General features: G+C 41.9%; 1 protein-coding gene and 1 long non-coding RNA gene across 2 annotated transcripts; both read left to right on the top strand.

Annotated features, from left to right (window-relative positions):
- Positions 1-8,650: 8,650 nt before the first annotated feature.
- Positions 8,651-10,769, top strand: LOC109221246. The gene is made up of 2 exons (XR_002067212.1): positions 8,651-10,194; positions 10,532-10,769. It is a non-coding gene; the product is annotated as an uncharacterized LOC109221246 (long non-coding RNA).
- A 251-nt stretch (positions 10,770-11,020) lies between these two features.
- LOC109221245 lies at positions 11,021-12,119 on the top strand. The gene is made up of 2 exons (XM_019385705.1): positions 11,021-11,217; positions 11,408-12,119. The coding sequence occupies exons 1-2, from the start codon at positions 11,021-11,023 to the stop codon at positions 12,117-12,119; spliced, it is 909 nt and encodes a 302-aa protein (XP_019241250.1).
- Positions 12,120-12,850: the final 731 nt, after the last annotated feature.

The raw sequence follows: 12,850 nt of genomic DNA, 5'->3' as shown, positions 1-12,850 counted from the left end.
GAGGTCGAATGTTGCACCCAGTTTATCTAGCCAGCAAGGGGATTCCACCAGTTCCTGGGTGAATGGATTTCTTCAGTTAGACCCTCCAGTGTTTACAGGTGCCAATCCAGAAGAAGACCCTCAGGATTTTTATTGATGAGATGCACAAGACCCTCAGGGTTATGCGTGCAACTGAGACAAAGGGAGTAGAGTTAGCTACTTACCGTCTGAAAGGGGTGGCCTATGCGTGGTTTGAGTTGTGGGAAGATTCCCGTGAGGAGGGGAGCTCTTTGGCGAGGTGGAGCGAGTTTGCCAACGCCTTAATAGATCATTTCGTACCCGCTGAGACAAGGGCAGCCCGCGCATCGGAGTTCGAAAATCTGAAGCAGGGTAGCAGAAGTGTATGGGAGTACCATATGGAGTTTGCCTGCCTGTCCAAGTATGCTATTCAGATGTTGCCCACAATGGAGGCTAGGGTGCACCGGTTTGTTCAGGGTCTTAATCCTTTAACTATTAACGAGGCTTCTACAGCTGCATTAAATTCTGACATGAATTATGGGAAGATGGTGGCGTTTGCTCAGGCCACAGAGAATTGTAAATTGAAGAACAGAATGGAGAGAGAGGGTAACAGAAAGACCCGGTCTACGGGCGGCATGGGTGAGTCACTAGGTGGGGGAAGATCAGCTTTTCGGGGAGGGACATCAGGGTCGTCCCAGTCTGTTGCACAGTCTTCAGCTAGTGCACCGCCATCAGGGCCCTGCCAGCAGCAGCAGTGGAGTCATTTCAGGCCCATCCAGGGCAACAGAGGATCCCATCAGCGGGGTCGGTCAGGAGAGAGATCCTAGCAGCAGCAGAGGTCCCCGTGCCCCAAGTGCGGGAAGATGCACTCAGGGGTTTGCTACTTGGAGTTACCCGTATGCTATGGATGCGGGATGAGGGGCCACATTCAGAGGCATTATCATACATCCCGCCAGGGAGAGAGTAGGGGCACAACACAGTCATCCAGTCCAGCAGTTGCTACATCTTCAGCCCCTCTCCAACTCGAGGTACCCCAGCACCCGCGGGGCATGGTGCAGCTTGGGGTGGTGCGCAGAGTTCAGGAGGACCCGGCCGGTTCTATGCTATGAGTGGTATCCAGACTGAAGAGGCTTCTCCAGATGTTGTTACAGGTATTCTGACTGTCCAATCCCATGATGTGTATGCACTTATTGACCCCGGTTCCACCCTGTCCTGTGTTACCCCTTTTGTTGCTATGGAATTCGGGGTAGAACCAGAACAGCTTCATGAACCATTCTCGGTATCTACTCCGGTTGGTAAGTCAATTTTGGCTACTCGAGTTTATAGAAGTTGTGTTATCACGGTGCGTGGTAGGGATACCGTGGCCGATCTTAGTGAATTGGGGGATGGTTGATTTTGATGTAATAATGGGAATGGATTGGCTTTGTTCATGTTTTGCCAAGCTTGATTGTCGAACTAGCACTATAAGGCTTGAGTTTCCTAATGAGCCCGTGGTTGAACGGAAGGGAGATAATGTGGTGCCTAAAGGTTGGTTTATTTCTTACCTTAAGGCTGCAAAGATGATCCAAAAGGGGTGTATCTACCATTTAGTTCGGGTTACGGACACCGACGCCGAGGCACCTAGCCTTGAGTCCGTACCTGTTGTGAATGAATTTCCGAATTTCTTTCCAGATGAGCTCCCTGGGATACCACCAGACAGGGAAATTGACTTTAGGATCGACGTGATGCCAGGCACGCAGCCTATATCAATTCCACCTTATAGAATGGCACCGACAGAATTGAAAGAGCTAAAGGAACAAATGAAGGATTTGCTAGAAAAGGGTTTCATCCGGCCGAGTGTGTCATCGTGGGACGCACCGGTCTTGTTTGTAAGGAAGAATGATGGGTCGCTACGGATGTGCATTGAATTCCGGCAACTTAACAAAGTCACAATCAAAAATAAATACCCTCTACCGAGGATAGATGACTTGTTTGATCAATTGCAAGGTGCTACGTGTTTCTCCAAAATTGACTTACGGTCCGGATATCATCAATTGAAGATAAGGGAGCAGGATACTCCGAAAACAGCTTTCATGACACGGTATGGGCACTTTGAATTTCTAGTGATGTCTTTTGGGCTAACAAATGCCCCGGCAGCATTCATGGATCTTATGAATCGAGTCTTTAAGCCTTTTCTAGACTCCTTTGTGATAGTTTTCATTGACGATATTCTTGTATATTCCCGAAGTCGAGAGGATCATGCTAACCATCTCAGGGTAGTCCTGCAGACTCTTCAACAACATCAACTGTATGCAAAATTTTCGAAATGTGAATTTTGGCTTGAATCCGTCACGTTCTTGGGTCATGTCGTCTCCAGGGAAGGAATTATGGTTGATCCTCAAAAGATTGCAGCAGTAAAGAATTGGCCTAGACCTACCACTCCAACAGAGATTCGCAGTTTCTTGGGTTTGGTTGGGTACTACAGAAGGTTTGTGGAGGGATTTTCTACTCTTGCCTCTCCATTGACTAAATTGACCTAGAAAGCAGTTAAGTTCCAGTGGTCCGATGCTTGTGAAAGGAGCTTTCAAGAATTGAAATCAAGGCTGACTACAACACCGGTATTAACCCTGCCAGAGGGTACAGAGGGATTTATGATGTATTGCGATGCTTCCAGGATCGGGCTTGGGTTCATGTTAATGCAACATGGCAAGGTTATAGCCTACGCTTCTAGGAAACTCAAGAATCATGAAAAGAATTATCCAACTCATGACTTAGAGCTTGCGGCAGTGGTATTTGCGCTAAAGATTTGGCGATATTATCTATATGGAGTCCATGTGGATGTATTCACGGACCACAAGGGCCTTCAATATATTTTCAAGCAGAAGGAGTTGAATCTAAGACAGAGGAGATGTCTAGAGTTACTCAAGGATTATGATATTGATATTCTTTATCACCCGGGAAAGGCTAATGTTGTAGAGGACGCCCTTAGTCGAAATCTATGGGAAGTTTGGCTCATTTGAGGGCGGATCAGAGGCCGTTGGCCCGGGAGGTGCACCAACTGGCTAGTTTGGGAGTTCGCCTGGCGGGCTCTAGTGGAGGAGGGATAATTATGCAAAATAGAGTCGAATTATCGCTTGTGGCGGAGGTGAAAGAGAAGCAATTCAACGATCCATTATTAGCACAGCTGAAGGAGGGGATTCATGAACATAAGATCACAGCTTTTCCTTTGGCATGGATGATGGTACCCTACGGCACCAAGGCCGCATATGTGTTCCGGATATTGATGGTCTTCGGGAAAGGATCATGGAAGAAGCTCACACTTCTAGGTATTCAGTGCACCCAGGTTCTACAAAAACGTATCATGATCTCAAGGAAGTTTATTGGTGGAACAACATGAAAAAGGGGGTGGCGGACTTTGTGGCAAGGTGTCCAAACTGTCAACAAGTGAAGGTCAAACATCAAAGGCCAGGTGGATTGGCTCAAAGCATAGAAATCCCAATGGGGAAATGGGAAATGATCAACATGGATTTTGTGGTGGGGTTACCGCGCACTCCGCGTAAGTTCGACTCAATTTGGGTGATTGTGAATCGACTCACGAAATCAGTGCACTTCTTGCCAGTCAAATCTACCGACACAGCGGAACAATATGCTCAGTTGTATATCAAGGAAATAGTCAGGCTGCATGGCACTCCAGTCTCAATCATTTCAGATCGAGGGGCTCAGTTCACGACCAACTTTTGGAAGAAATTTCAGCAAGGTTTGGGCACGCAGGTAAATCTTAGCATAGTTTTTCACCCCCAGATTGACGGGCAAGCAGAGCGGACTATTCAGACGCTTGAGGAAATGTTGCGTGCTTGTGCTCTTGATTTTAAAGGTAGCTGGGATGATCATTTGCCACTCATAGAGTTTGCTTATAACAACAGCTTCCACGCTAGTATCCAGATGGCACCATTTGAGGCATTGTATGGTAGGAGATGTAGGTTTCCCATTGGGTGGTTCGACGTTGGAGAAGCTGAATTGGTAGGGCCAGACCTTGTGCACCAAGCCATGGAGAAGGTCAAAATTATTAAGGAAAGGTTGAAAACTGCTCAGAGTCGCCAAAAGTCTTATTCGGACGTTCGTCGCAGAGATTTGGAGTTTAAGGAAGATGATTGGGTATTTCTGAAGGTTTCCCCCATGAAGGGTGTCATGTGGTTTGGGAAGAAAGGAAAATTGAGCCCTAGATATGTCGGACCGTACAGAATCATCCAGCAGATTGGTCAGGTGGCATACAAGCTTGAGTTGCCACTCGAGATGTCATTGGTACACCCAGTCTTTCATGTGTCTATGTTGAAGAAAGTAGTGGGAGATACGTCCACTATCGTGCCAGTTGAAACTATTGAGGTCAATGAAGAACTGTCCTATGAAGAAGTTCCAGTTGCCATTCTTGACAGGCAGGTCCGGAAATTGAGGAATAAGGAAATTGCCTCCGTAAAGGTGTTATGGTGAAACCAGCAGGTTGAGGAAGCCACTTGGGAAGCTGAGGAAGAAATGAGAAGGAAGTACCCACATTTGTTTGTATAGTCATGTAATAGCTTTCATCCATTTGGTCCCTATGAACTCTGTATCCTTGATTTGATCTATGTAAAACTGTTCTGTTTCGTTTTGGTTATATGATTGCATATGCGGCCATGGTTAGTATTGTACAGGTTATGTTGTGTTAGTGGAATATGTATGTGCAGTTAGGATATGTTTCTGGGGCTCTCTGACAGGTGGATAGGCGTAGATACAAAGGAAACTCTGGTGAAATTTTTAGAAATTTAGGGAGTTAACCAAATTCGGAGTTGTTGAGGTGTGCCATGATTGTGAAAAGTTGAGATTGCATAAAGATTGTTATTGAGTGAACCTTGACCCTCATTCGAGGATGAATGATCCTAAGTGGGGGAGGATGTAAGGCCCCGTGAAAATTTCTACTCAAAACCCGAGAGCTCGTAGTGCCAAGTTAGGAATACGTGTTAGAAATTTGAATTCGGACCTTTAGACTGATCTATGCATTAAAAAGTCAAGGAATAATGTTTTCCAAAAAAGTGCAATTCTGCGGTCCAGTATGTGGTCGCATAATAGCTATGCGGACCGCATAGTCGCCGCAGAGTGAAGCAGTGTGTTGGTCAATTTTGAAGTCAACTATGTGGCCACTTATGCGATCGCATAACCAATATGCGGGCCGCATAGTCATCACATAATCCCCTTGGAATTTTGCGAAGGGCAGTTCTGCGGCGCATTATGCGACCGCAGAATAGGTGTGCGCACCGCATTTCTGTCGCATACCCAGACAGTGTGTTCAGGTTTTGGGACCATTTTTGCGGTCCATTTTGCGGGCCGCATGTCAGGTATGCGATCACAGATCGTGTCGGGGCTCCTATTTTCTAATTTTTAAAACCCGACCCCATTCCATTAAAAACACCCCGTTAGGCCATTTTTCTATTATTTCACTGCATATAGAGTGAGAGGGGAAGTTCTAGAGAGAAAGGGAGTGATCTTCATCAAGTCCCCACTCAACCCTTGCCCCAAAATCCCTGAAGATTGTCAAGTGAAATTGCTAGGTCTTCACCCTAAAAGGTAAGAACTTGTACCCTCATCTATAATTTCGAAATTTCTATTAAATTAAGTGATTAGCAAGTGGGTTCATGGGTATAAGGGCTGATAATCTTGCATGCATAAAAGATAATGGGGTATGGGGAGGTTGTGAACCAAAAGGATAGCAATTGTGGTATAGGATAACGAAAATCCCTCACAAAAGGGTCCTAGAATCACTGTGGACACTTAGTGCTTGGTAATATGCTCAAATGAGCTAGAATCCTAATCATGTCTCTAATTCTTGGTTCAATTTGCAATTCTTATAAAATAGATTGAAGTGCTAAGAGCCCCGGAATTTATTATAAAGGTTTAAGGAAAGCTCAATTGAGGTATGTATGGCTAAAAACCCCCCCTCTTAGAAATTGAGCTTCCATGGTGCCAGTGCAAATGTTGTAAGTTCGAAACTTGATTGATGCAGTACTTGTTATGTTAAACGAATTGATGTTGTGAAAATGTATGTGGAAGGTACTTCTTCATGTGTTTAAGGTGTTTTCTTTGTAAATAGAGGATGTGTGGAGAACATGATCTATGTGCTAAATGCCTAAATGTCATGCCAAGGTTACTTTGGGACTAATATGCCAAACTAGATGAATTCCTCTTTATGCTTATGACTTAAGTTGCTTTTGTGCGTGTCTATGGTCTTAAGTGGCAAAGTAAATGTTGAAAATGGGAACAACGTGAAACGTGAGTTATGGAATGTGGAAATTGTGGCCCCAAGTGCCGACGAACTAATACATGTGTGACCAAGATTGGAGTGAGATGATTAACGGAAAATGGTAACGTCTCGGGGAGATGGCTTAGCCGATCGGGCCGTGATCGGACGCCATGTTATACACACATGGTGGTAATGTATTGATTATTGAAACTGGAAAGTGAGAATGAAATAATGGTAACGTCTCGGGGAGACGGCTTAGCCGATCGGGCCGTGATCGGACTCAGCTCAAGGAAGCGGTGGTAATGTGGATAATGATGCAATACTATGGGATGCCCTAATCTAAAATCTCAGAAACTTTGTGAAAACTATGTGAACCTCTTATGTTGTTGATATGGTACTTATTTGAAACTTTGTTGTCTTTATGATTTCCTCTTTACTCTTATATGGTCGTTCTTTCTAACAGGATGGCCTTTAGTTATACATACTAGTACTATTCCATGGTACTAACGCCCCTTTTGACGGGGGCGCTACATTTTTTAATGAATGTAGGTGGCTCCATAGCAGATAGTGCTGATCGCGCGTAGCGGAGCATCCTCCTCTCAAAGTCTTGGTGAGCCCCTTTTTCCTTCCAGGGTTATGTTGTACATCTTTTGTTATAGATATTCACTTTTGAGGTATAGCCGGGGCCTTGTTGCCAGCTTTGTTATCATTGTCTTTTGTATCCTTAGAGGCTCCGTAGACGTTTGTGTGGGTTATGTACGGGCGTTGGACGGGTCCGTGAACTATGTTGTAATTATAAACTCTTGCTTTCTTCTAAACTATAACTGTATGAAATCTTGGAAATCTAACTACAGTTTAAGGTTGTGTAATAAAATGAACTATCAATGTTGAATGTACAACCCCTCTTATTGTCTAATTAAATGGGAACCGGATCCCTTAATCACATTGAGTTGGGTAGAAAGTGATTGATAAGGCTTGCTCAGTTGGGTTCACTCGATTGGGCGCCGGTCGCGCCTCCCGAGGTTGGGGCGTGACATTTCTGATCACTTCAAGCACCTACATCACGGGCATGACGTCATCATTAGAAGCTCGGGAAAATTGAGGTGCAAATCGTTTCTTATCATCTTATTCTAAGAAACGCGGGGACTATCTGTATACTGTCAAAATCATATGCCTCCGATTTATAGGCTCGAAGGTCCGTCATAGGCCCGAGTTTGGGTGAGGTCGAGTTCGAGACCAGTGGACCAAAATCAAGCGAAGACAGAGTGCAATGCCTGGAGATAGGAGTACGAGGAATACCGGGCCCGAGTATACTCGACCCCGAAATAGTACCGTTAGGAATTCATAACAGAATGAGCTAGATTCCTGCCACGTCTCCATAATCGTGGCGCAAATCCCAGAATAAGATTGTACGATTCCGTACTAGTCGGTTAGACAGCTGTATCATGAATATTCCCTACTGTAAATAGAAATATCCCTTATTTAGGGTTCCCCTATTATATAAAAGGGACCACAATCATTTGTAACATCATCTTATCATCGTGCAAAGAATATACTCTCTACCTTTTTCGCCCACTGTTCATCAACATTTTCCTTTAGCTATATTGTTCTTACTCTACTTTCATCATTTAATTGTTCTTATTATTCCAAGCCTACTCGAGGTCACTGAGCTCGAGGTCATTGCTGTTGAGTAACATTGGTTTGATTCATTTTTCTCTTTCATTTCTACTTCATACTTCTTGATTATTAATTGGTATTGAACTAAATCATGTATCTTTAAAACCACAAATCAAATTTAATTGTTACTCGAATTTTCGAGGTAAAGCCAATGTTAGGACAATAATGAGAGAATACTTAATAAAGAAAAATTATATGACGCAATTAATGCAACAATAAAAGATAAAACAGAATTTTGGATGTGAAACACCAGCTTGAAACAAATATTAAGGACATTGTGCTTTCAGAGTAGTTTGCTTGCCCAGACTTATTATTCTTTTTTGTAAATTATTCAATTATCTTACAGTATTCATTGAGAGATGGTTCAATAATTTGAGACAAATTTCAATAGTTTTAACAAGTCAAATGTCGGAATTAAAGTTATCAATGCTATAGAGTTAAATTTATCCCTGAACTATGCGAAATAGGCCATTACCAAAATGAGTTATATTTGTTCTTATTTCAGGACAGCAAAAGCTTAGCACCTGTAATGTCGTGTGTCCCTCAATTAAATCGTAGATTTTCTTAAACGGAGGATAAATCTGCACTTGTCACATAATGTTGGAGCTATTTGTTTGATACAAGACGCCATCGCTGAGAAAGTTTTAGATGAAGAAGAAGAGACAAGGAAAGAAGAACCTCTTTTGATACAAAGCATTTGAACCGTTCAACACATAGCAAAACTAAAGATCAAGGCCATGTATTAGATACAGCCTCATTTAATCAGCACCATTAATCTGGGACAATTGTCCACTTTGGATACTGTTTCTAGAGGATTCCTTTGGTGCATGTGAGCATGTGACACTGTATATATTAGCTTTTATTTTTTATACACAATAGATAGATAGTTACAAGCCCACGAATAAGAATAGTACACGTATAGAATAGAGTAATAGTTTTTTATTCTTTTATTTATAAATACATGTAAAGGAAGGGAATAAAATACACAGAAATTTTCTATCACTATCTTCTTTTCAATATTTCTTCATGGTATCAGAGCCGTGAAAGCTCGATCCATCAGTCGTCTTCCTCATCTTCATATCAATCCTAAACAATGCCTGATAACACTGAAACCACAATGGGTCAGACCACCACTTGGAGGACTCCCCACCATCGACTCAAACCATGCATACTTTCTTCATTCTTCTGATGCACCAGGAATGTCTCTTGTCAACACAGTTTTAATGGAAGAGGATTCCAAAGATGAGAAGGTCTGTTCTTATAGCACTATCTGCTAAAAATAAAATAGGATTCATCAATGGTGCTTGCCCTGCTCTAGCTCTGACTTCCAGAGACTATCAGCCTTGGAGCAGGTGTAATGACATGGTAACATCCTGGTTGCTCAATTCACTGTCCAAAGGCATAGGAGACAGTGTCATTTACTCTAAATCTGCTAAAGATCTCTGGACCAGCCTTGAACATAGATTTCGTCAGTCAAAAGGAGCTAAGCTTTATCACCTGAGGAAGGAATTATCAGGGTTAGTACAGGAAACTAGTGACATAGCAAGCTACTTTACAAAACTCAAATGTTTATGGGATGAATTGGATTCACTTAACTATGACGTGAAGTGCAGTTGCTTGTGTGTATGTGAAGGGAAGCAAAAATTGAAAAAATCGCTAGATGATGAAAGGCTTATTCAGTTTCTTATGGGTTTAAATGATAGTTATGGTCAAGGAAAGGGAACCATCCTGATGATGAATCCCCTACCATGCATATTACCTGGTGTTGCAAGATGAAAGCCAGAAAGAAATTTTTGCTCACCCACTCATTTCTCCAGATTCATCATCTTTTATGGTCACAAATCAAAACAACTTTGCACAAAGGGGTTCAAGGCAGATGCAAAGGAACCTTGTGCAATATCAAAAGTTTGGGAACAACATCCAAAAAGGGACTAACTCTACTCAAAGGAACACAACATTCAAGGGAAAGAAAATTAAGTTTAACCGTAATGTAACATGCAGTCATTGCAAGAAACTAGGTCACACTGTTAGTGATTGCTACAGAATTATAGGTTTCCCAGAAGACTTTGAATTCACAAAGGAAATCAAGTTCAGACCAGATGCAATGAAGCATTTCAAATTGAGGAAACAGATCAGAACAGCAGCAATCAGAATGAAGTACTCAATCAGCACCTCACACGGGATCATTTTTTACAGTTGGTACAATTAATCAAGCAGGTTAAGGGTGCATATTCAGGAAATTCCAGATATCAATGTTAATGTTATTGCTGGTACTATTACTAGATATTCTGGAACTTGTCTTTTAGTTTTTAATTCTAATACATGGATTACTGATTTTGGAACATCTGAACACATGTGTTTTGACTCAAATGCCTTTATTTCCTTGACAGCCCTTCCAATTCCCTTAGACATAAATCTGCCTAATTCTTTCAAGGTCACTGTCACTCACATAGGAAAAATATCTATTCTGCCTGATTTCGTTTTGGAAAATATATTACATGTACCTAGGTTCAGATACAATCTATTATCTATTAACAAGTTTTGTCTATAATTTCATTCTATTCTCTTTTTTTAGCTTTGGTAATTGTATGTTGCAAGGGCCTTTAGTGAAGAGGGCACAAGTTTTTGGTAAGGCAAGGGAAGGACTCTACCTTTTGGAACCAAGTGGAGTCAGAAATAGCACAAGTGTGGAACCAGTTTCAGTTTTAAATCAAAATGTCTTTAGTAAATTGTTAGTTTCATTTCCTTTTTCTACTAGCTCAGTTTCAGATGTAAGCCTTTGGCACATTAGGTTAGGGCATTTGCCCTTTTCATCAATGAAACATCTCAGTTTTATTTCTTTGCCTTCTAACTCTAATTGTTTCTGTCAAATTTGTCCTAAAGCTAGGCAAACCAGAACTCTTTTTTCTTTAAGTCAAATTAAATCAACAAGGGCATTTAAGTTAATCCATGTAGATGTTTGGGGCCCTACAAGGAGCCAACTTACAATGGTTTTAAATATTTCTTGATAGTTGTAGATGATTATAGTAGGGCAGTTTGGACTTTCCTTATGAGCACCAAAAGCATGCTTTTGGACTCCTTAAAAATTTCTTCACGATGGTGGAAAGACAGTTTGGTGTAAAGGTACAAAAGATAAGAACAGATAATGCTTTTGAACTTGGGAAAGGTACTCAGGAGGCAGCATTTTTAGCCTCTCAAGGAATACTACATCAAACATCATGTGTGGGAACCCCTCAACAGAATGGAGTGGTTGAGAGGAAGCACAGAAATCTCTTGGAAATTTCAAGGGCTTTGTTGTTTTAGTCTAAGATTCCTTTTCCTTATCAAGGAGAATGTGTACTAACTGCAACCCATTTGATCAATAGGTTACCCTCTAGAGTGCTTAAAGGAAGGACACATTATTTTGTTCTATTCAAGCAGAAACTCTCTTATGAACTCTTGAAGTGTTTTTGGTTGTCTTTGCTATGAATCTACTTTGACTAGTGGAAGAGGTAGGTTTGACCCAAAGGCAAATCCCTGTGTGTTCTTAGGTTATTCCTTGGGGCAGAAGGGTTATAAAGTTCTAGAGTTGGATACAAGAAGAGTGAGTGTATCCAGAGATGTGTACTTCTATGAAAATCAGTACCCTTTTGCCTCTACTACTACACATACAGATTCTTTTTTCCCTGTTACCTCACCCCTAGAACATAGTGTAGACTTATCATCAGAACACATAGAGGATGAGCCTGACATTCCCAACTCACCTTCACCTTTACTGCCTATTTTCTCAAACCCAAGCAACTCTAGCACTCTTCCTTCAACCTCAGGTACAAGTTCTACTTCCCAACCTAGAACATTGTCTCATTCAACCTTACCTATATCTCTTCCTAAAGTTAGGAAATCCACTAGAACACATAATCCACCCTCATATCTCCAGGATTACGTGTGCAACTCAGTCTTTCTCCCAGACCTCACAAACTCTTGCTTCACTGCACCAATCCAGCCCATTGTTCTACCCTTCACAGCTCTTTCTCCTATCAGTAAGCCTATGCTTAATTCCACCTCCTACCTTGTTGAACCTACTTCTTACTCACAGTCAGCATTACACCCAGGATGGCAAGAAGCAATGGAAAAAGAATTGGAAGCTCTAGAACTGAACAAAACCTGGGAGGTTGTGCCTTTACCTAGTGGAAAGAAGGCTCTTCCTTGCAAGTGAGTCTACAAAGTCAAATACAAGTCTGATGGATCTTTGGAAAGATTCAAAACTCATTTGGTTACAGGGGAGACACTCAAAGAGAAGGGATAGACTCTACTGAGACTTTTTCCCAGTTGTAAAAATGACAACAATTAGATGCTTACTTGCTATTGTAGTGAAAAGGGGATGGAGGTGTCACAACTAGATGTGAACAATGCCTTCCTGCACAGGAATTTGCAGGAAGAAGTGTTTATGAAATTCCCAGCAGGGACAACACCACGTTCACCCAATCATATCTTCCTTTTGAAAAAATCACTATATGGACTGCGGCAAGCCTCAAGGCAGTGGCATCAAGGCTCACTGCAACCCTAAGTTTTAAAGGTTCTTTAAATGATTATTCTTTGTTTTTTAAACAATCAGCAGGAAGGATTACCATAGTTGCAGTTTACGTTGATGATATTTTAATCACAGGGAATTACTCTACTGAGCAGGCAGACCTCAAATCTTTCCTTCACTCTGAATTTAAAATTAAGGACCTAGGGGATGCATATTATTTTTTGGGATTTGAGATTATAAGGGAAGCGCATGGAATAATATTGACTCAAAGGCGATTTACCTTAGATCTCTTGTCTGAATTTGACTGCATGAGTACGCGCCCAGTTTCTTCTCCCTTGGATCCACTACTCAGAAAATGCAAGCAGAGGCAGGGACTCTGCTCCAAGATCCCACTTATATCATCGGTTGTTAGGAAA

The sequence above is a fragment of the Nicotiana attenuata genome, unplaced genomic scaffold (genome assembly GCF_001879085.1).
Source record: "Nicotiana attenuata strain UT unplaced genomic scaffold, NIATTr2, whole genome shotgun sequence".
NCBI classification, from domain to species: domain Eukaryota; kingdom Viridiplantae; phylum Streptophyta; class Magnoliopsida; order Solanales; family Solanaceae; genus Nicotiana; species Nicotiana attenuata.
Note: the sequence above shows the minus strand (reverse complement) of the source record. Positions and strands in the feature narration are given on the sequence as shown.